The sequence below is a fragment of the Histoplasma capsulatum genome (assembly GCF_000150115.1).
Source record: "Histoplasma capsulatum G186AR genomic scaffold supercont2.2, whole genome shotgun sequence".
NCBI classification, from domain to species: domain Eukaryota; kingdom Fungi; phylum Ascomycota; class Eurotiomycetes; order Onygenales; family Ajellomycetaceae; genus Histoplasma; species Histoplasma capsulatum.
In genome coordinates this window covers 655,484-678,202 of record NW_025544802.1, presented here as the reverse complement: position 1 = coordinate 678,202, position 22,719 = coordinate 655,484, and the positions used below count along the sequence as shown (strand labels likewise).

The window sequence follows — 22,719 nt, the reverse complement described above, 5'->3', positions numbered from 1 at the left end:
CTACTGTACAGGAATGCAGAAAATGCAAATTTCACCCTTCCCCGGGGAGGTTGCCAGGCTTATTCGATAGAATCCACGGCCGCTTGTCCCAAAAATCGTCTTTGATGATATCCACATGCATCACCGCAATCGTAGCCTTTTTCTGTATTTTCCTCATCCTAGCTATTTGAGATTTTGTCATTTCTGCCGGTGGCCCTTCTTCTCCGACTTCATATTCTACCTCTTTGGACCCACCGGACATTTTCTCTATTTGAGGTTGGATTTCGTACTGATTTCTAGCTGTGTGAGGCATGCTTACTCCGATCATTGCTTGCGATGAGGTGGGGTATAGAAAACAGCTTACACTTACGTTTCTGAATATTACACTGCCCTTCTTAAACATTTCTGGTTCGTTATTATAATTTATCCCGAACCTTGAAAATAGAATCTCGTTCTTATCACCGGATACCGTGCCCTAGTTTTCGGTTCTGTAAGCAAATCTTCTCGTACGGCGGGAGTTGGATATAAAGTCGTGGCATTTTCGTTCTATGGATTGTACAAACCTGCAATGCCTTCTCTGCCTCTGTATTACTCATCTCGCCTTGAAGAATCATATTCCAAAACGTGGTATTGTAGAGGTTGTTGATGTGACCTTCAAGAAAGTGTTCGAGTTTTGTTAACTCCCTACCTTCCACAAACATGAAACAAAGCAGTTTGGTAATTAAACAAAGGAAAATGAGCAAATAACTGAGAGAGCCGTGAATGGAAGACATACAATCAGCCTGTCTCCAACTCATATAATCCCTCAAGTTCTTCACGCTTGGATATTGAACGGCCCTTCCATCAAATGACGGCAGAAATCCAGGTTCTAGTTGCATGGACGGAAAGAACGATGACCAGTTGAAAATGTAATGCGCAGTAAATGTTGATACAATTGTAGTTACGAGCTTGCTGTCAAATGTGAAGGAAATGGACGGTTAAATTTCCTCTTTCATTGTCCAGTGAAAAGATATTTCACAACCCGGGCGGATACGGAGAGAGAGGGAGAGAGCAGCTCTAAAAATGCAACATACCTACATCTTCGCTCGAATAGCTGACAGCTCCGGTGAAAAACAAAACTTTGCGAGAAGTTGATTTATCAGCTTCAGGCATTCGTATCTACTGCCAGCTGCCTCCGTTCAGTGGAAGGAGGGCCACACCTATATTCATCGCTGACGCCATATGCGATAATCAAGTCAGGGAGATCTCTCATAACGGCGCATGCTGCGGTGTTCATAAGATTGAGCGCGCGCTCATCGTTTGGTTTTTGAAACTTGTATCGGTCAGAGAACCTAGGGGAGGCATGAGTGAGTCGGTTGTGATGAGGAATAAGTGAGACCAAGAATGGTAAAGCAGAAAAATAAGGAGAGATAGAAGTGATATTAATAAATGGGTACATATATTCCTTTCCCACTTAGTTCAGATAGGAAAAGCATGATCTTCAAGATTTGGGTTGAAATATATACAGACTCGAGGGGTGGCATATATATATGTCTTAACCCATGAAGTGACTCTAGACGTGAGCGCGGAGGGGAGAAAAAGGAATAAACCCCGTCATTATTTAATAAGAGAAAGAATAGAACGTGGCTAATGTACCTATGAAAGCCTCGTCCATCAACCCGAACGACAATCCAGGTATTTGGCAGCAGGCTGTCATCCTGCTCAAATGTCTTGACATATTCGTATCTTTGCGGGGCGGGAAAAGGCGGATGGTTGTCAGCATGGTTTACTTTGAGAAGGAAGAGCAGGGAGAGGCTTTTTAATTTACTTTGAATTCGCCATCAGATTGATTGTACACGGGATATTCTGAGTAAGTGCCTGCGTTGAAATGGTGTGGACGAGGAGTTTAGTGGGATTTGATGTAGCTGGGTTATTTTAAGTGAGGATTTGGTGAATATGGGGCCAAAACAAATTCGCCATATCGCCATATTAATACATTTACAATTTTAACACAGGAGTTACATATACTACCAACAGTTCTCTTCTTCATTTAATTTTTGTTCTAGAATAATGATAATAATAGTCTAAACTACCGTGCTTAAAAAAAAGAAGAAAAAAAAAAAAAAAAAAAAAAACTCAGACGAGTTGGACGCCATCGGAAGAATAGGAACTTCGGGAAAAAGTCAACGGTTAATACCCAACAGAGATACACAGAAGCGAGATAATCATGCTCAATTAAGCATCCCCGAAAACATCTTCATCACCAGTCTCACTAGCCTTCTCACTATACTCACCAGCTGCCTTGTCCTTTTTGGATTTCCGCATAAAGCCGAATCCCAGACTGCTGCTCTTGGTCAGCTTGTCTGTCGACGGCACGCTGGAAGCTAAGCTATCAACGCTCCTGCCAAGAAGAGATTCTGTCGCCGCGGCATCTTCGTCGATATTGTCCCCTTGAGCCAGAGTGGAAGCCGGTTCCCCACTGCTTTTCTTCGAGAACAACCCAGCTCGATCTTTCCAGGAGATATTGAATTTGCTGGAGCTGCTTTTGCGCGTGATTTTTTGGATAAATGATTCTTTTTGGTTTACTATTTCCGAAGGTGTTCCTGATGATGTTCGTTCCAGGAACTCGTATGACTCTGCAGCTGAGGTGTGGATGGAACGGGAATCTTTCGACCGGCGGGATTCTGGTGGCGAGCTGTTTTCAAGATTTGGCTCGTTATCCCGAGGCTTTGGAGCTTCTGTTTCCTTATTCTTGCCTTTTTCGGATTTCTTGCCAAAAAGAGTCTTGAATGAAGGTGCTGTCGGGTTGAGTTTCGGAGTTATTGGGCGCTGAGAAGAAGGTGGCCGGGTTCCAATGGGAGCTTGCACTGGGCGCTGTAACTCATATGGGGTTTCAAGAAAATCTACATCACCGGATGCCAAGCCTAGTTGTAGATTGCTTGACGATCCAAACTGAACTGACGGGCGCCGTGACTGGCTGCGGGACCAGGGTGCGGGGGATGCCCAGTCGAGCCCAAGAGGACTACCTCTATGCCCCATTTTGTCAATAGCTGGCCATCCGAATGGCTGGCTGTCCGCGGCTGGGAGTGGAAGCTGATGATTTTCAAACGAGTAAATGGACGCCGGCCTCGGAGACGATGAACCACGGCGAACGGTCCCGAGGATAGAGGGATCTATAGGGTCGTGTCGGGGGCTGAATTGGTTATAGCCAGTACCTGAGCCAACACGATCAATTGCTGATTTCTCCAAGGCGCTTGAAGATGCAGTATTTAACCTCCCGGAACTGAAAAAGTTAGGAAACATAGCTCTGCGACTGGCAGGGAGACGGTCCGACGAACTATCACTCGTGACATTGGTGGCAACACTTCTGGGGAATAGATTTGTGACAGGATTTGCCCAGTTCCCCGCGTAGCTAAGACGACGCCGTCTGGTACCAATTGGATCAAGCTCGTCATCGAATTTTCGTGGGAAGGATTGACTTTGGCCTGGTTTGAGAGTCCCAAGCAACGGCGGCCCATCCACCATGGATTTACCCCGTTGCCGATGAAAGTTAAAAAGTTCCGAGATGCGACGAGAAGCACTTTGAACACTATCAGAGGGCACCTGCGGGGGCGGCATGGCTACAGAATTGTGCCCACTCTCCTGTAGGTTGTTTAAGCTCTCACGTGGACTTGTAAATAGGCTCGCAGGGCGGCTCCCAGAAGATATAGGTGAAGGGGAGTTGGGAAGGAGATTGTCGAACACGCCTGACCGAGGAAATTGAGCGCTACTTGTAGGAGGGTGAGAGGCTGACGGTTGTTCCTCGTCGCCAAGGAGGTCTGAAGGTAGTAGAGAATCTGCCCGTGGACTCATAGAAGGATTACCTGCTAATATATCTGTATCCGCACGGTTAATTACGGACTGGTCGGAAGGGTCCGGTATAGTCATCCCATTATTAATGTTGAAAAATGCAGGTGCGGGGGGAATAGTTGGCGAGCCACTTCCAGGCGTTTTGTAGTTCGGCGCTGCATTGGCGAACGAGGTATCCACCAGGGGGTAGCCCACTGGAGACGAAACGTTGCTCACAAGGGATCCGCGATGACGAGTGCGGCGGTTGAAGCTAGCTCTGCGTGTTAGGTCCAGGTCCATCGAAGGAAGCTGCGGAAATGGAGTGGCATTCGATCGCTGTGAGGTAAGCCATCTAAGACGCTCTTGGGCCTCCTGGTAGTGTCGTTGGGCCTGTAAAGTTAGCTGGCAGAACTATTTGCTAAATGAAGGCCACACAAAAACGAACCTGCGAATGGGCATTGATGAGCGAGGCGTATTGCGTCCGCAGAGCCCCCAATTTGATCTCCCACGCGTGATCTTTCTCCTTCTCCAATCGATCAAGCTCCTTTCCATCATCCACGTCGTCAACCTCTAGCCGAAGTCTTTCTTCTTCCATGTCCTTGATACGGCTTCCTTTCACTCTGATGTCCTCATCCAAAGTCTTCATTTCAGCCTGTTCACGCATGATTTTGTTGCGATATTCGTTGACCCGTTTCGATGCCTCAGCCTCGATTTGTTTCTTTTCTTCCTTGGCGCGAGATATTTTGCCATGTATCGTCACCAGTTGTTCATTCCATCGGGTGATATCTTCCTTGCGTCTTTGGCGCTCTGCTCCCTTTTGCTGCAACAGTCTCTCTCTTTTGCTCTTCTCGCTTTGCACTGTGCGATTGATACTTTCCAATTTATTGACATGCCTTCTAAGGTCTCCGCTAGCTTCATCTTTCTCTTTGACTCGTTGTCTTAGTTCGTTGCGTTGTTCTTCCAACTCCCGTAACATTTGCTCATGTTCTTTCTCCTCCATGCAAACTTGGCTTTCCAAAGTTACATTTTCTTGTTGCAAGTCCTTGAGGCGCTCTGCTAGCCGTGAAAGGTTTTCGTTGGACTCATCAATGCTACTTGCTCTTTGACTGCCTTCTGCACCTGTGTGTGTTATATTCTCCGGCCCTGTACTTGAGGGAGGGAAAGATTTTCTGTTTCCCGAGACCCGCTTTCCCTGAGCTTGTCCGCCACTGTGCTCTCGACACATTAGCGGCGTAGATGGCGAAACTGAAGGAGTGGGGGGTCCGGAGATGTAAGCTCGAACAAGCGGCGGTCCGCCGTCCACATCATCTTCCTGGGTATCGGATATAGATAGAGTTTTCGTACGGACGTGGAGGAGGGAGCTTGATGTGTGGAAATTGGCAGCGCTAACTGCGGAGACGCAAATATGGTATATGTGGCCCGCGGAGAGATTGGATATGATAACGCCTGTTCCTGAACGTTTTGTCTCACCAACTATTGTAGCTTCTAAATTAATATACTTGCAATGTATGTCACCTGGGGAAGTAGATAGGAACAGACGGCAGACCTTTGACGCCATTAACTAGAATGAGGTGCTTGTGAATAGAATGGTGTAAGTCTGGATGTTTCCAGGCAATGCGAATCATAGTAGAGCCAATTTCTTCCAGAGTAACATCGGGAGCGGGGGGGATATCCAAGCCCAGTTTCTCAACCAGAATATCGTTTGGCGTTTGGCAGACCTGATATGCCCGATATAGAAGCCTACAGTCGAACATTATTATAACTCCGTTGAATTATATGTGTCTAAGTGAATAGCACTCGAACTCACCATATCAAGGCCCATAGAATCGCCGCTGCCACGAGGAGAGCCATCGCACCTCGTACTCTCAAGACCGGGACGACGTGGGGGTGGATATCTGATATAAGAAGTAATGGCTTATACATTACCAATACCCATGGCCCGTCAGGGGGACCGTGACGTTCGTCTGCAACTTGAGCTGGCGATTGCTATCGGACTTAACTCTTACCTCGAGCTTCCTCAGAAATTCAGAATGCAAGAAACCCGGAACAGGATCAATAAATTTCCGAGGGACCAATCGGCCCCACTTTTATTCTTGCGTGTCATCAACTCCAACTGGGGTGCTATTATCAAAATATTTAGCTACTTCTCTTAAGAATATTTTAAAAATAAATTCACTATACTATTATACAAACTAAGTGCTCATTTCTATACTTTGAAAGCACTAATACTTAAGATATGTAGTAAAATTAACTCTTGAGAATAGTTGTGAAATTCTAATCGATGGAGTAGTTCTCACTAAGCCTAATATGGGCATTGAGCAGCTTCACGATCATCATCATCCTTGATCATTCCGTTCATATTGCTGTGGTTATTTAGAGCTGTTAATATATACGAATGCCTTCTCTCTCCCTGAACATTGGAAACGTATGAGAAGTTTATTTTTTAACCCACGAAGCTATGTCAATCACGGAGTTACGAATTACCCTTATTTTCAGCTACATTCAGCCCTGTTTTTATACGGATAGTGTATGAGTACAGTCATCATACTCACTTGCTCAGCCTTCAAAACAGGGCGACTGTCCATGAATACTAGTACTAGTAGGGTGTCTTAATTCCCCGGTTGAACGCTTCATGAAATTCTGAGACACGTAGGGCGAGACAATACCAGGATAGCATAATTTTCCGTAACTAAAGCGAGTGCTGAAACCAACAGGCGCGACTATTCACGGTGGCTGGAATGCAGGTCTGACCAGCATGTGGACTTAACGGTGGAAGGGCTGAACTGAGCTACATGGAAGTAGTATGGGCATTCGGCTGTTCCAACCCGAGGCAATTCCTGATAATTTATCTGTTGCCCCAACAAAACTACATGACTAAGCTGCGGCAACCTGATCGGAACCGGAGCCGGAGAAGCAGCGCCGCGGCGGGCCAGCTTCAACATCCTCAACATCCTCACTCTTTCATCTTCTCGTTTTCTTCTCTGTCCATACAGTCTGATAGTCACCCCATACTCGTTCTGGGAATCCTGTCCCTTTATATACATATTATTTTTAATACTATTCTTCACGGCCACTACTACCCTCAGCTTGCTCTCGTTTAAGTTGCGTCACATGGCCATCCCGCATCAGTCTTGAGAAGAGCGCCTGTTGCACTGCACGCCTTTAACCTTTCCTCAGGAATACACTCCCTATCAATCACTAAGCTTGATTTTGAGTGAATGCGTTGGAGCTGTTTCTGAGCTGGAAATTGTAATTTCGGTTTACCATCTAGAAATCGGGGGATGCAGTACGTGCGCAGTATCAGCGGTTCCGTTTCCAAGACATGGAACTCCATCAATCCAGCTACTCTCAGCGGAGCCATCGATGTGATCGTTATCGAACAGGAAGATGGTGAGAACTCATTATCCAATGCAGCCTGAGAATTGAATTTTTCTTTTCTTTTCTTCTTTTTTTTTTTGGCTTTTTCTAAAATTTTACTTTTCGTCTCCACTCTTAGGTACCCTCGCGTGTTCCCCATTCCACGTTCGATTCGGTAAATTTTCGCTACTTCGCCCTTACGAGAAAAAGGTAGAATTTCGGGTAAACGGGGTCAAGCAAGACTATGCGATGAAACTTGGGGAAGGCGGGGAAGCATTTTTCGTTTTCGAAACTTCAGACAATATTCCTGAGTCTTTACAGACATCGCCTTTAGTCTCCCCGGTCTCAAGCCCCAAGCGTGGTCTAACTGATGGCGGAACACCTCTCCAGGAACCTGACTATCTGGACCTTACTTTTGATAAACAAAATAACACGGGAGCAGATGATGGTGCCCAACACTCTCCGCCCGTAAATATCTCAGGGCTCGGGAGAGCAAAGAGTGATTTGGGTTTGTTTTGCTATTCAACCACTATGTTTATCTGTTTATACTAAACGGTTTGCATTGCAGGAACTACGACATTACTTTCGGGGTCATCGGAGGATGGTTCTTCTCGTCCGGCGCATGCTGCACCCTGGCTGGCACCGGCCGTTACGCTGGATCGGTCTCGGTCGGAGGATTTATCAACTGAACCGACCTCCAGGAGTCTTGGGCCACCAGTGGAATTCGGCCCCAAGAACGTTTTGGTACCTTCCTCTCCCCCACAGCGGAGGAGTCCTTTGTCCGAGCGATCACGAAGCCCTCCCCATATAACGCCCGAAGAAGCCCTCTCACGAGCCATGGCGCTTTCTAGGAAGTTATCTATCTCTAATATTCCATCACATGTGACGGAGAGTGGGGACTTAATGTTGGACATGACGGGTTATAAGAGCAGTGACGAGGATGCGCTTCGCGCCGAAGTGATTGCTCGAAAACTGCTTGCGGAGGAACTTGAGGGCAATTATGACATCGGAGCGTTAATTGGTGCTGACGAGCATGGGAACTTATGGATCTATAGTAGCGAGGAGTCTAAAGAGGCAGCAAGCCATAGAGCAGCATTGCACCCATCGAGGACCATGGACGATGCGGTTTCCGACCCTGGCTATCACAGCGAAAGCGAACAGAGCGGTAATGAAACACAAGCGACTCAAAGACATCATCGATCCCAGTCCGTTCTCCAACAATTTCCTGCTGACTTTCAAACGCCTAGCGATGGAGAGACCGTCGAACCGAGTCGCAATTATGCCAAGACCCTTAGACTAACAAGTGAACAGCTGAAAGCATTGAATCTGAAGCCTGGAGCCAATGAAATGACTTTCAGTGTCAATAAAGCTACATGCCCTGCGGCAATGTATTTGTGGAATTACAAAGTGCCTATTGTGATCTCTGACATTGATGGGACAATTACGAAGTATGGTACACCTGGTATTTTTATATTGATCTCAAATCATTTGCATTTTCTTTCTTCTACCGCTTCTTCGACTTGAGCTGCTTACACAATAATTAAGGTCTGATGCCCTTGGGCATGTGCTTAACATGATCGGCCGTGATTGGACTCACCTCGGGGTCGCCAAGCTGTACAATGATATAGTTAGCAACGGATATAATTTGATGTACCTCACGAGTAGATCCACTGGCCAAGCGGATACAACCCGAACATACCTCAACGGCATTGTCCAGGAAGGCTACAAGCTGCCTAAAGGGCCTGTCATAATGAGTCCGGACAGAACAATAGCCGCTCTACGCCGTGAGATATACTTGAGGAAGCCAGAGGTATTCAAAATGGCCTGTCTACGCGATATCCTGAGCCTGTTCCGTGGACGGAAAAACCCTTTCTATGCTGGTTTCGGCAACCGACTCACTGACGCACTCAGTTATCGGTCAGTGAACATCCCTTCATCGAGGATATTTACCATCAACTCAAATGCAGAGGTTTCGCTGGATCTGCTGAGTTTGAATAAGTATAAGAGTAGTTACGTAACCATGCGTGAACTTGTCGACCACTTTTTCCCACCAGTCAGAATGCTTGTTCAAGAAGGCGGGGAAGATTTCACGGATTTCACGTATTGGCGGGATCAGCCCAGAGACCTGGACAATTTCTCTGCGACGGATACGAGTGATGATAGTGACGGTGAGGACGAGCATGAGGATGAGGGTAGCGAGGATGGGTATGATGGCGAATACATGCGTGATAGTTATATTTCGATGGATCATCGACATCCCAGAGCAGACAGGCGAAATTTAGCCAATTCGATGTTAGAGGAATATGCGTCTGAAGATCAAGCTGAGGGGTCGGATTTGGAAGATGAAGAAGAGGGAGATTTCGACGTTGACAATAAGGATCATTTGGAACAGGATTCAGATTCGGATGGGGATGAGGACGAGGACGAGGATCCGGACTCGGGAGGGGGTGTTAGGCTCGCGACTTTATCGATTAATGGTGGGAGCAGGCACTCCGAAGCGTTACCTGCGTGATTGGATATTGTCGGAAACGGAGAAGCTAACAAGCGCCACCTGGATCCACATACACCTCGGGTTTCGCGTTTCCTTTTTGTTCGTGATTATATTCGGTTAGAACTTAGGGAGTTCATCGGGGTGGTTTTTCATGATTTAGCGGGAGTAGCTCCTTATTCTCCTTTTTCACTTGTTTGCATCCTTTGATTTTCTGCTGTTCGGGCGTTTTATACCTACATGTAACAACCTCTAGATACAGGTCCAAATTTGGCCTTTGAATAGACCGGAATATTCTTTGTTAAATGATTTCAGGTATCATCTCATTTCGCTCTCCTGATAACTCTTTGAACATGGGATGAATGCCAAGCCAAATGGTTATGCAAGCATTACCTAATCGGCCCTGAAGCTCACCAATATTCGCCAGAGCTTCTTCAACCATAGAATCAATAGAATCAATTTTCTTCATCCGACGGATTGGCTTCTGCATGATTGTTGCAATTGAAGAACTACTTTGCACTATAGGCGCCATTACTTTCAACCAAGAACTTATGCAACGCCCTCAAAACCCGACCTTTGCCCCTTGACTGTCCGCGCTGTCCCCATCGGGGGACGACAAAGACCTTTATCATACGAGTTGCGCGATTGCGCCTCAACCCTCAATCCCATCACACAATGACCTCACCACGGTCAAATCCAGGCGCATCCGCCCCATCTACACAACCTCTCACACCTCCCGCCGATGCGCCCTCATCCACCAGCAACAATCCCTCTCAAGCAAACAACCCGGCCACCACAACAGCCACCAACAACACCTCCGCCAACCCCGGCCCAGCCAACGCAACCATCCTCCCCGCCACCTCACTACAAGACACAGGCAAATCCCGCCGCCCGCGCGATGCGCGCCTCATCCACATGCTCCTCGCCTCCCTCGGCGTAACCGCCTACCAAGAACGTGTCCCTCTCCAGCTTCTCGACTTTGCTTACCGATACACATCTAGCACGCTGCAGGATGCCGTCTACCTTGCCACGGAGGGGTATCCGGGGGAGTCTGCGGGTGCTGGTACATCTACTAGCAAAGGCGGTGGGGATGGCAAGGCACAAGGGGGAGGCCAGCAGGCTGCGAATTTGGATCTCAGCTCAGTCAGCCTTGGCGCGCTGCGGATGAGTATTGCGTCGCGTCTGCATTATCAGTTCCAGCCGGGTCTGCCGAAGGAGTTTCTTATGGATGTTGCAGCGGAGAGGAATCGGATGATGCTGCCTGGTGTTATGCGGGGGGTTGATGGTGGGGTGGCAGCCAGTGCGGCGGCGGCGGCGTCGGCTGGTGGCGTTATGATGGGTGGGATGAGGTTGCCGCCTGAGCGATTTTGTTTGACAGGGGTTGGGTGGGGACTGAAGGAAGAGTGGGAGAGTGAGGGGGAAGAAGAAACGGGCGAGGGAGAGATGGAAATTGATGCTGATGGGAATAATAATAGTGGGCAGCAGCAGGCTGGGGGGACGGGCCAGGTGTCAATCACGAACGAGAGAGGAGACGGAGGGGAAGATGAAGATGATGGCGATGGAGCGATGGAGGATATATTTGGTGATGAGGGCTTGGATGGGGAAGTGCGGGATGAGGATAAGACCATGACAGATGTTTGATATCCCTCACTTAACCGAAACATTGAGAAGTGGTCCGTTTGGGGCTTGCTATGATACTCTTTTTTTCTCCTTTCATGTTCTCATTTCACCATCATAATTTGGGACGGGCGTTTGGCTTTTATTTCTTTTTACATTCGGATGGGCGCCTCGGGACGGTTAAGAAACAAAAAGAGTTCGAGCAATATAGCGAAATAAACACTGTTTAGCGAAGATCTAAACGCCATTTATACGGTTTATATTTATACAAAGAGGCTTTCAAGAGGTAGAGAGGAAGAAACGAAGGAAAATTGAGAAAGGGGAGTCTCCTCCCTCACCTCCCAACATTCCTAATAGAATGAAAAGCCAAAAGGTAGAGCAATCGAATCAAATGAAAAACTCCAACCAACACCCAGTAATGCACCCGTAATCAAGATAAGCGGCGTGGCCCGAAAGTGGAAAAAAATAACCCTGAAACAAATCCATATAAAAGGGTACATGTTTAAGCTCCTACCCAAACCACCCTTTCTTCCCCTTGGCGCTCTCCGCCTCCTCTCTCCGCCGCCTCTCTTCATCATCCCTCATCATTTGTATAACCTCTCGCCGCCTCTCCTCTGTCTTTTTTTCCTCTAGCTCCCGATTCTTCCTCCGCTCTTCACGGCTGGTGAACCACTCTTCACGCGCGCGATCTTCCTCTTCGGGCTTCGCGTGCTCAACCATGCAGGCATTCATGGCCAGGCGTTGCTTGCGACACACCCACGTTGCGGTTACGGTCCGGTTTATAGCGCAGGCAGCGAATTCTGGGAGTGTATGGGCTTGGTTAGCACGGATGCTAGATTGTATATGGTTTAAGAAGGGTGAACAAAGTGGGGGAGGGGGGTTGGGTTAGAAAATTGTGTATCCAAGTGAGAGGATATAGTAAGGATGAACGGATACATATATCTATTTGATATATCTCACTTTGTAATTGCACGCAGCAGCAATTTCAAGATTTAACATGTCTGATTCGATTCTAGGACGCTGCATGTAGCAAAACACCCACCTTTGATTTCCGCCGCGCAATGCCCTCTTACCCGTTTGTAATATAAATCCCTCACTTGTGCTTCTTGTGCCGCAGATAACGGTAGAGGGTTCCGCAGGTTGATATTTGCAGGCGATGCTGTAGAGGCGGGGGCTGGCGGAGTTGTTCTGGTGTCGGGGGAAATTGCCGCCATTATAGGAGATTGGGAACAGGGTTAGGGAGGGCTAATGAGCGGATACTTCGAGAATCTGGATGTAGTCAATGCATTTGGTTCTCGCTTAGAAATATAGCAATTGGGAGCTGGACGGCGTTACGGGCTTTTTTCCGCATGTATGGTGTTGGGAATTTGCGAGCCTGAAAACGTCGAAGCTTGTTCTGTTCCAAGACTAAAAATGGGAAAGCTCACAAAAAATAATCAACCATTCTCAAACCAACATCTCAAATATACCACTCTTTCGACAATTATTTATTTCTAAGGAGCATATTCGCACATCGTCACTTTATCTCGACATCTCGATATGACGAACGTATTACTCGTGCTTCAGTAATAGCATTTTTGCCCATTTAGTTCACCAATCTTTGGAGCATAACAACCTCCGTCCTCAGCGCACGCACAATATATTTACATCACCACCACAAGCATGTCTTCCATGCGGAATGCCGTTCAACGGCGGCCGCACCGTGAGCGGGCTCAGCCAAGTAGTCGCGAGAAATGGGGTATTCTCGAGAAACACAAGGTACGAATTTGATTTTTCACTCAGCAGTGTGTAGCTTTGTGAAAATATCACTCTACACGGCAAATTAGAAGGAAATAAAGCTTTATTTACCCTTTCTTGCTTTATCTAAAGCAACTAATGAGATGCCTTCACCAATATAGGACTATACTCTCCGCGCCCGTGATTACAATGTCAAGAAGGCCAAGCTGCAACGGCTCCGCGAGAAGGCGCGGGACCGTAACCCGGACGAGTTCGCTTTTGGTATGATGTCCGAAAAATCTAATAGACAAGGTCGCCATGGTGCACGGGGTTCGGAAGCCGCTTCAAATCTCAGCCATGAGGCGATTAAGCTGCTCAAGACGCAGGATGCAGGATATCTGCGTGTTGTTGGGGAAAAAGTGAGAAGGCAGCTGGAAGGGGCGGAACAGGAGGTCAGATTGCAGGATGGCATGAGTGGCGTACTTCAGGATGGCAGTGGAAGGAAGATTGTATTTGCAAATTCACTGGAGGAGCAGAGACGGCTACAAATTGAGAAAGTGGAGAAGATGGCGGAAGTCAGTGATGAGGAGGAGGGGGAGGAGGGGTTGGAAGAGGGGGAGACTTCGTTTAGGGAAAAACAGAAAAGGGTCCAGAGATCGAAGAAGCAGATTGAAGCTGAGGAGCGGGCTAGAAAGGAGATGTTGGCGGCGAGGAGATTGAAGAAGAGAGCCGCGGAGGCACGAAGGAAGAAGGTTGAGGCTCTACGGTTACAGCATAAAGAGCTTGTTGCAGCAGCGCAGGAGCTGGATCGGCAACGGGCGAAAATGGAAAATTCGGTGGGCGGGGTTAATAAGTATGGGATTAAATGGAAGATTAGGGAACGAAAAAAATGAGGTGTGGCTCCTGGACTCTTTTTTTGTTTTACGATTTTATTTCCCTTTTGTGTGTCCAACTGAGCGTGATAATGTCTTTGGATGGGAGATAAAAAGTACGTATTGGGTTACAGGAGGTGCAAATAGATTAATAGTGGATACCATTAAATGACAGACAACCGAATCGCACGGCGAGAAAGACAGACGACTATAGTTACAGATATCAAATTGCCCTGGCATCCTCCACCCTACTCACAGCCTACTGGGCATCCTAACAGCTCCATCCAGCCTATATACACTCCCATTTACCATCCCATTCCTGATGCACCCCAACACAAACTCTGCAAACTCCTCCGGCCTCCCCATCCGCATAGGATACTCAACCATTCCGCTATTTGCTCCGCTCCTCTCTGCAACCCCCAGTCTCTTCTTCTCACCACTAGATTCGCCAGGCGGACTATTCCTCGGCCTGACCGTCATTCCCGTCTGGAACACACCCGGCGCAACACCAACAACCCTGATCCCCGCCGTCCTCCCCACCTCCCTTGCCAACGGCAGCACGATCCCAGCCACTGCCCCCTTACTCGCCGAATATGCCAACTGCCCAATCTGCCCCTCATATGCGGCTACGCTAGACACAACTACAATGACACCCCGCTCCCCATCGTCGCCCTCACCCTCTACAGCTGCCAGATGCGGCAGCGCTAGTCTTATCAGATCCACCGTGCCACGCAGGTTGATGGCAATAACCCGATCGAAGCCTTCGATGGACATTGTCTTTACTTTTCCACTGCCGGGATCTTGTCGAGGCAGAGCGCGCTCGCCGTAACCGATGCCCGCGCAGCATATGACGCCTCCCAGGGGAGCGTTGGCATAACTGGAGATCCAGGAGACGGTGGAATCAATGGCATGTTGGAGGCTTGCGGTGCTGGTGACATCTGTGCGTGTGTAGAGTGTGCGGGATGGGTTTGTGAGTAGAAGGGAGATGCCGGAGGGGGGTGGGTTGAGGTCCAGGAGCGAGACGTTGGCACCTTGGCTCAGGAGAGCCGCAGCGGTTGCCAGGCCGAGGCCGGAGGACCTGTAAGCTTCACAATGTTAGACTCAGATATCTTTTACTGTCCCGCCTTTTATTTAGAGTGGTGGAGATATAGACTTGTTTGAGCAGGTAGGAGTGAGTACGAATTGCGGCGGGGCTGGTTTTTCACGCACCCGCCTGATATGATGAATGTGCGGTCTTGGAGTTTCATTTCCTATTATTATACTTGAATTTTTTGGGTCTCCTTTGAAGAGTGAGGAGATTGATAGTGATATATCCACGGTTAAGGATTTGCTGGCCAAATTGATTTCCCTAGCCCGCGACCCGCCTGATCGAGACCTGGTGAATCATTCGATTGGGAGGAAATAGTACGGGATAATTTCAACGGTGTAGATGGATGAATTTAGAACTTCAGTTGGTTGTTCCTCAGATTGAGAGGGGAGTTCGCCGTTATGGTTGTAACTACCTCGGCATTTTGGAGCTGACGTCATTCAACACCCTCGTGATCATTGGCCACTGGATGAAATAGACAGTCGCCAAATCATGTTCGAGCAAGCATGTACCGTCTGTGGAGCAGTACATACTTCAGCATAATGCATGAGAATGCTCTCTGTATATAGTCAACTAATCTCTACTACTTGTTCGTATTATCCCCAAGAGTATCAACTAGTAAATTTGTGCTGGTTAAGTTTGCAGGTTCATCCCATATCCGGCAAGCTAGAGATCCCCATGGATTTTCAGAGCCTTAACAACTAGCAAACTGCGGGCCTGAGGTTTTGATATTACAAGAAATGGCTCAATGATAATAACATCTGTTGGCAATGTAGAAATCAGCGTTGCAAATGATCTATTGACTTCGTAGTTTACCTGGTTCACTGGCATTCACTTAATACGATCTCCTCCATTTCCCTCTATTTTTCCCCCTGAAAAAAAAAAGAAAGAAAAAAAATCTATTCATCATCATCAGCTCATTTTCTTGTCCGTTTGCCAATTCCCATCGTTACTTTGCTTGTCCTCATTTTAATATCATTTTGTCTTGCGCACCAGTCTAGCCCTGACCCGAGAGAAAATGAGAAAGAAAATGTAAATGTAAAACATGGAAGGAAAAGAAGAGAAAGGGAAAGGGAGAGAATACAACCCGGAAAGAAATAGCGCACAGAGACATATAACGTATACACGGACACTGAGTTACGTGTTTGCGTTCCTCATTTCTTACGATTCATGTGGTCAATGCGAATGCTGACAGCGCGGCGATGGGCATCCAACCCCTCAACTGATGCCAGCTGCATAACCGCCTCGCCCACATTGCGTAGTCCGTCAGCAGTGAGGTTGGAGCTGGTAATGTGTTTGACAAACGAGGCGAGGTTGACACCAGAATACTGTTTGGCATAGCCGTAGGTTGCTAGAAACGCAGAAAAGGGAAAGAAAAAAGGATAGTTAGTTTGAGCTTTGGTAACGAGGGAGAAGTGTGTGGAAAGGGGATGGGAGACGATGTGTGTCGTGGTGATAAACGCAAATAATTATAAATAACAAGAACTTACGAAGAGAGTGGTTGACGCCAGCCGAATAATCGCCAACGCTCTCCGGTGTCCACTCGCCAATGAAAACACTTCCGGCATTTTGGACGAGGGGAAGGACCTCCGCTGCATTTTTTAGTTGCAAGATAAGATGTTCAGGCGCATAGCGATTGCTCAACGCAATAGCTTCATCTATATCCTTGACGGCAAAGGTGACAGAGTGATCAATCGCACCACGTACGATATCAACACGTGGGAGAGCCATGGCCTGCGCGTGCAACTCGTCCTCGATGGCTTTCAGATGTTTATCATTGAGATCAACAGCAATTAAGACAACTTGAGAGTCGACACCGTGCTCTGCCTGGCTGAGTAGGTCGGAAGCGACAAAGGCCGGGTTAGCGTCCTTATCAGCGACGACAAGGACTTCACTGGGGCCTGCTGGCATGTCAATGCTGACGCCGGCTGAAGTATCATTTGAAACCAACATCTTTGCCGCGGTTACGAATTGGTTCCCAGGACCGAGTATTTTGTCGACCTTGCTGATGCTCTCGGTGCCGTATGCCATGGCCGCAATAGCCTGCGCGCCACCTGCGAGCACAATGCTCTCTGCCCCTACTTTGTGCGCGATGTATACGATCTCCGGCGATATGCTGCCGTCAGATCGTGGAGGGGAGGCAAGGACTATCTTCTTGCATCCCGCTACCATGGCGGGAACGCCAAGCATCATTGCTGTTGATGGGAGAACCGCAGTCCCACCTGGAACATAGAGGCCAACTCTCTCGATGGGGCGAGAGAATCGCGAACAAATGACACCGGGCATTGTCTCGACATGTAGTGGCTTGTCGTCCATTTGTGCAGCGTGGAACTTGCGGATGTTCTCGAAACTCACATCGATGGCCTTGGTAGTCTCAGGAGTAATCTGCATCAGCTCGTTTGGGAACGGCGCCTTGATGACGGGAGTGGTGAGAGAGGTAGCCTTTTCAAATTTGTGCGTATATTTCAAGACGGCTGCGTCCCCGTTCTTCTGAATGTCCTCAATTATAGGTTTAACAAGAGCCACAATCGCATCATTTGATTTTTGCGATGGGCGTTGCAATGCTTCCTTTATGGTATCCCGGGAGGCAGTTGCAGTCACAATGCGCCGCATTTTAATCCTGCTAGTGTGATCTTGGATTTCCTGATCAGCCCCTGTAGCAGGCTCAACGGGTCGCTTTTGTTCCTCCTTTGCCGATGCAAGGCCAACCTTTTCGGCCCAGCCCTGTTTGGCATCCCCTTGTCGCCGTTTCACCTTTAAGGTTTTGAGATCAATATTCCTCTCGACATCTTCTAGAGTTACACCGGCAGCGACGCACTTGGTCAATGCAAAATACAGTAGATCGGCTGCTTCAAATGCTATATCCTCCGGTGAAGTAGCATTGCACAGCTCCTCAGCCTCCTCCATAATTTTTGCCTGGACGAGTTTCGGATCCTTGAAGAGTCTAGCAGTGTAAGATCCGGGAGGCGCATCCTTCTTGCGAGCTTGTAGGGTCTTCTGAAGGCGTGACAGCCCCCTGTACTGGCCGAAGCAAGTGGCAGTTCCCAAATGACAGAATCCTGGATAAGAAAGGATGTCAGTAAGACAAAGTAGTACCAAAAGAAAATTATAATGATCAAAATACCTTTCCCTTTCTGTTTTACGACGAAAAGCAAGCAGTCGCTATCACAGTCAAAATCAATTCTGACTAATTCCTGCGTATCCCCGCTCGATTGGCCTTTGTACCAGAGGCCCCGTTTCCGGCTCTGGTAAACACCGGTGCCCGTTTTCAACGCCTCAGAAACACTTCTTTCGCTGCTATAAACCTGGCCCAACGCAATCCCTCTCTCATCCGTCACTACCGTAGCATAAAGGCCTGTGGAAGCGTCTGGGGTAGCTCGTGCAACTAATAGCCTTGCTGTAGACGAAACGTCATCTTTGTCAAGGGATAGGGCGATCGAAGGAACAATAGTGACAACATTTTCCGCCTCTCTCGACGCCAAAGTCGCCTGTATAGTGGCCGCTACACCATCGTACGAGCGGTAAACCTCCTTAACAATGCCTTTCTCTCCTAGTTCCGATACAATGGCACCGACAGCTAGAGAATCTACGCAGTGAACACTGATTTCCTTCCGCTCATCGTTCTCCGCAATCCAATTTTGTAACTCTGTAGCCTCCGTCACACAGGAGAGAGAAATAATTAATCTCGATGAGGGAACTGTCTGCTCCCTTGACAAGGTGGTCAATTGGGCTGGTGTAACCAAGGCCTTGGATGCGCCTGAGTCCAGGATCTCAACGACATCTCCTACATTTTCGATAGCCGATGTGTCAATGTAGACATCCAGGAGCGAGGAAGATCGCCTAATAAAGTCGATGGCTTGTTCCGTATTGCACGATTTCAGGAAGACCCGGCCGAAATAGGAGATCTGCGTCAGAGAGAGGCCTGCGGCAGAAGCGGGGAGTGAGAGAGTGTGGGGATCGAGGGAGACGAGGAACGGGATCCCCATGACGTTTTTTAATTTTTCCTGTCTGTCTGCCTCACCTGGGACACACGATTGACGAAGTTGCGAGGGTAGAGATTAGGGCTTGACAGGGAGGCTGTTGCAGTGAGTCGGGGTTTTGGAGGTGGGATTTTGTCATGCAAATAAATATTTTTTTTGTTGGAGGGGCTGCAAGTTCGACAAACCCCGCCGGTTTTCGGAGAGTCGAAAGCAAATAACCTCCAACAAAAGAATATGATCTTTGACTAACACCTCAATTAAAACAACATAGAACTGGCTGCGCAACACGGTGTTTTTTGAAAACCGGCTCCTCTTGATATTTTTACTGCCACTCAAAGGAGTAAAAGTTGTTGACTACTATGACCTTGATACTCCTTAGGCCAGAAAGAACTTGAATTGGCTCAATAGTTAGCCGATAAAAATTTGCTGACCAATTAAGTGAATTGATACTAATGTCTTGTCTCTGATTGCCTCAGCGCAACTAAGCTTTTATATTTTAGATTCCCCGCAAGCTTTGTAAGTTTGAGGTTTCTTGATTGAAAAGGATAAAAAATTGCCTGGACTACTTCTCAGTTTATGGCCCCTTGATGCGGCTTGAAAGGTGGCAGCTAAACCTGCAGCGATGGGACCCCTGGAACCCGACCCGACCCGCGAAAAAAGCACGACCGCGCTTAGAAGGCCCATGTCCAAGCTTCTAGAGGATTAACTAAATTTAGTTAAGTAATTTAGACATGTCACCCGCTATAGGCGCCCATAAGAGCCCCTAAAAACCCGGGTCGGGTTCGCGGGTTTAATTAAGTAACCCGGGAACCCGTTCATTCGGGCAACCACCCACCACTTTTTCCACCCGACCCGCGAAAAAATCAACACTAATAGAAAGGCCATGCATGTGTGCTAAAAATATTTCTCAACTTGGTGTTGCGGGATCCCTCTAAAGAAGACTTGCTGGTAGAAGCAGCGACTGGGATATTATTTGAATGTAATACCGAGCACCAGGGGTTGTTTTGTGGAATCGTGCCCGAGAAGCCGCACAGAACATGGTTGTTCGGCGGGGTTTCATCATGTCCTGGACATCTATGCTAACTAACCAGTTAGTACATAGCTGGCGAAACTTGGCCCATATCCTTATTTTAATCCTATCAGCATGACTGATACGCCAGCGGGGATTATTTCCATTTTAGATTTGGCTAACCCTGAGATTGTCCTAGACTTTTCGCCTTAAAGATGATGCATTCGGCACTGCGTATGCAGTAGATCTAGTTATTTAAGAGGGACATGTCCAACCCCTCTTTTGAAAATTTTGTCTGTCGAGGGCGAATGTAGTTTACCTGGCCGATTCATCGTACATCAAACCAACTGAAGTCCTCAGGTTGGGCATTCTTGGAAGGCTACTTGACTGACGGGCCCCCTGAAAACGGTAATGACGATCAAGCCTATTACAGTGTGGTTGACTCGTGAGTCAGCCTTTATGTTACCCTGATCTGGTATATATCTTACTATGAGTAGCTCATAGACTGATTGATTAATTATTGAAAAGCACCCGGCCCAAACCCGTGGAAGGTACTGACAGTATCCAGCTCCTCAATAAACGAGAACATGATATTTCAGGGCTGACGATTTCTTATTCGAAGGTCGTCACGATTCTTCATGAGCTAGGGGTCCCCTATATTATTAATTCGTTCAAGTTCGATGATGTCAAGAAGCCGCCCTTTATCTACATTAATCCTAACGGTCGAGTTCCAGGTAAGTAACCTGGTGTAAACCCTTTTTCGCTCCTGCTTTGCTTGCTGGAAGCTGAATGGGCAAATAGCTATCGAGGATCCAAATACCGATTTAACGCTTTGGGAGTCCGGTGCTATTGTGCACTACCTAGAGGAGGTATATGATAAAGAGAAGAAACTGACTTACAGCACCTTCAAGGAGAGGCATCTGCTGAATCAGTGGCTTCATTTCCAAGTCAGTGGCCAGGGCCCATACTATGGGCAGGCCGGATGGTATGCTTCCATACACTTTCCCCTGTTCTACCGTGAATATTCATCTGATGGCATCTCATTCTCGGCCTGCAGGTTCACCGTCCTGCATCATGAGAAAATCCCCTCCGCCATTGAGCGTTATCAGGAACATGTTCGCCGCGTTCTGGGCGTCCTAAATACTGCCCTTGACGGCAAGCAGTGGCTTGTCGGTGACAAGTGCACCTATGCTGACTTGGCTTTCCTGCCTTGGAATAACCGCCTCAACATGCTACTCGAAACCCCTGCAGGAGAAGACCCTCTGGCCCCGTATCCCAATGTACAGGCATGGCAACATCGTATGGAGGCTCGCGAGTCGTGGAAGAAGGCTATGGAGGTCCGTGAGGTTTATATGAATGAACAGGGCTTGCAGACAAACGGAATGCCATTGGGTGTAAATAATGTCAAGGAGTATGAGGAACTTATTGCGAAGAACGCCCGAGAGGCTGAGGCTGCAAGGACTTAATAAAGCCAGTTTCCTCGTTTTACTGAAAATTGCCGTTTCTTACCTACATAGGCATATTCATACAACTTTGTCCTAACACATATGAGGTGTGTACAGCCAAAGCTATCCGTTCCCGCACCCCAGTTTGTATGGTTTAGAATAGACAATTGCGTAAGTTCCGCGTACCCTTTTCTAGGATATATGTATTTGTAGAGATGTGGTGAGCTATTCGACAACTCTCGCGGATAGAGCGTTCGGACACCGGGCGGGTCGGTTTGCCATGTGTATTGGGTCTATGCAGTATATCGACACCACGCCAAACTTTCTAATACCCTTAGTCGACATATTTCCCATTTCCCAACTGAGTTGTGATGTTGTAGGAGTAGGTTTCCTAGTGGTAGAATAGTTGTGGAAACTGCATTGGAGCGTCACAGAGCGTAGTATCGTATTTTATCTCAACTGTATGTAACAGGCCCTCCGGTTATCACACGGAAAAATTTTCAAAGTGTATGGGAGGAGCGGTAGATGGTAATAGCAGATTTGAATTTCGCAGAGAAAGAGAAGTAGCTGAATGGCAGTTAACGCTGCCGGATATTGAATTTACTCTTGCTTGACGGAGGTTTGGAACAAAAAGTTGCTAGGAATTTCAGCGGAAATCTTAATTCTGGACCTGGACAATTCTAGTAGCGCCAATATGACCCCTAATCTTTAGTTAGAGGTAAATCACCAAAGGCAACTCGTTACTGCCTGCTACCTTAGGCTGCCTATCCAATTTTCTATGTGCTTGTTCGGCCCGCCAAGCCCTTGTGCTGGATGATCGGAGGAAGTCCAGCCTCATGGCAGTTGGATGCTTCCTTGGGCAGATGATTGATAGAAAGGATATCCCCGAAGCCCAGATAGTTAGCTCTCTACCGCGTATATCCACATGATTGGACCATTTGGTGATGAATATGTATGACTTGAAGATGATCATCAGTCTCCAGTCGAGCGAACATTGTCCGCGTGGTACCATGCTCCTGACCCCCTGCATGGTGGAACGCGAAGCATCTTGTCTACACTTTTAACAGCTTTTGATAAAAAGCTGGTATGTTGTTTTGCCTTCCCGGCTTCCTGATCTGCTTTGTGTGGTTTGGGTGTTCCGAATGCACTTGAAAACTGCACCTTTCAGGCTTGATGTTACATCAATTTATTCCCGTGATAACTCCTTAGAAGCCAGATCTTCATTGAGGGGGGAGATATTCCCGTCCTGGCTCAAGTAACTTCAAGTTGTCTGAGTTGACTGGAAGACCGTACTGTTGCAAAGGTTTCGAGTTGCATATCATTCCTGAGCATAGATAATCGAGTCAAACAATCACTTGAATG

The 22,719-nt window shown here is 47.7% G+C and overlaps 9 protein-coding genes across 9 annotated transcripts; 4 read left to right on the top strand and 5 right to left on the bottom strand.

The window, feature by feature from the left end:
* Positions 1-31: 31 nt before the first annotated feature.
* HCBG_01446 (tRNA guanylyltransferase) lies at positions 32-857 on the bottom strand (the record flags this gene model as incomplete). Its single annotated transcript, XM_045428496.1, has 4 exons — positions 32-268; positions 350-454; positions 543-667; positions 755-857. 4 exons carry the CDS (start codon positions 855-857, stop codon positions 32-34), a joined length of 570 nt encoding a protein of 189 aa, XP_045290282.1.
* Positions 858-2,193: 1,336 nt separating this feature from the next.
* On the bottom strand, positions 2,194-5,637 carry HCBG_01445 (fibronectin type III domain-containing protein; the record flags this gene model as incomplete). Its single annotated transcript, XM_045428495.1, has 4 exons — positions 2,194-4,158; positions 4,232-5,259; positions 5,333-5,526; positions 5,594-5,637. The coding sequence occupies 4 exons, from the start codon at positions 5,635-5,637 to the stop codon at positions 2,194-2,196; spliced, it is 3,231 nt and encodes a 1,076-aa protein (XP_045290281.1).
* A 1,145-nt stretch (positions 5,638-6,782) lies between these two features.
* HCBG_01444 (nuclear elongation and deformation protein) lies at positions 6,783-9,655 on the top strand (the record flags this gene model as incomplete). The annotated part of the gene is made up of 4 exons (XM_045428494.1): positions 6,783-7,176; positions 7,283-7,651; positions 7,712-8,591; positions 8,689-9,655. The coding sequence occupies 4 exons, from the start codon at positions 7,068-7,070 to the stop codon at positions 9,653-9,655; spliced, it is 2,325 nt and encodes a 774-aa protein (XP_045290280.1).
* A 651-nt stretch (positions 9,656-10,306) lies between these two features.
* HCBG_01443 (transcription initiation factor TFIID subunit 9) lies at positions 10,307-11,517 on the top strand (the record flags this gene model as incomplete). The annotated part of the gene is made up of 1 exon (XM_045428493.1): positions 10,307-11,517. One exon carries the CDS (start codon positions 10,307-10,309, stop codon positions 11,270-11,272), a length of 966 nt encoding a protein of 321 aa, XP_045290279.1.
* Positions 11,518-11,758: 241 nt separating this feature from the next.
* HCBG_01442 (uncharacterized protein) lies at positions 11,759-12,462 on the bottom strand (the record flags this gene model as incomplete). Its single annotated transcript, XM_045428492.1, has 2 exons — positions 11,759-12,048; positions 12,291-12,462. The coding sequence occupies 2 exons, from the start codon at positions 12,460-12,462 to the stop codon at positions 11,759-11,761; spliced, it is 462 nt and encodes a 153-aa protein (XP_045290278.1).
* Positions 12,463-12,910: 448 nt separating this feature from the next.
* Positions 12,911-13,857, top strand: HCBG_01441 (rRNA-processing protein UTP11; the record flags this gene model as incomplete). The annotated part of the gene is made up of 2 exons (XM_045428491.1): positions 12,911-13,006; positions 13,147-13,857. The coding sequence occupies 2 exons, from the start codon at positions 12,911-12,913 to the stop codon at positions 13,855-13,857; spliced, it is 807 nt and encodes a 268-aa protein (XP_045290277.1).
* Positions 13,858-14,141: 284 nt separating this feature from the next.
* Positions 14,142-15,083, bottom strand: HCBG_01440 (hydroxyacyl-Coenzyme A dehydrogenase type II; the record flags this gene model as incomplete). The annotated part of the gene is made up of 3 exons (XM_045428490.1): positions 14,142-14,293; positions 14,334-14,914; positions 15,046-15,083. 3 exons carry the CDS (start codon positions 15,081-15,083, stop codon positions 14,142-14,144), a joined length of 771 nt encoding a protein of 256 aa, XP_045290276.1.
* Positions 15,084-15,523: 440 nt separating this feature from the next.
* Positions 15,524-19,030, bottom strand: HCBG_01439 (histidinol dehydrogenase; the record flags this gene model as incomplete). The annotated part of the gene is made up of 3 exons (XM_045428489.1): positions 15,524-16,274; positions 16,414-17,982; positions 18,048-19,030. The coding sequence occupies 3 exons, from the start codon at positions 18,907-18,909 to the stop codon at positions 16,078-16,080; spliced, it is 2,628 nt and encodes an 875-aa protein (XP_045290275.1).
* Positions 19,031-19,964: 934 nt separating this feature from the next.
* Positions 19,965-21,378, top strand: HCBG_01438 (glutathione transferase; the record flags this gene model as incomplete). The annotated part of the gene is made up of 4 exons (XM_045428488.1): positions 19,965-19,993; positions 20,441-20,646; positions 20,714-20,897; positions 20,970-21,378. The coding sequence occupies 4 exons, from the start codon at positions 19,965-19,967 to the stop codon at positions 21,376-21,378; spliced, it is 828 nt and encodes a 275-aa protein (XP_045290274.1).
* Positions 21,379-22,719: the final 1,341 nt, after the last annotated feature.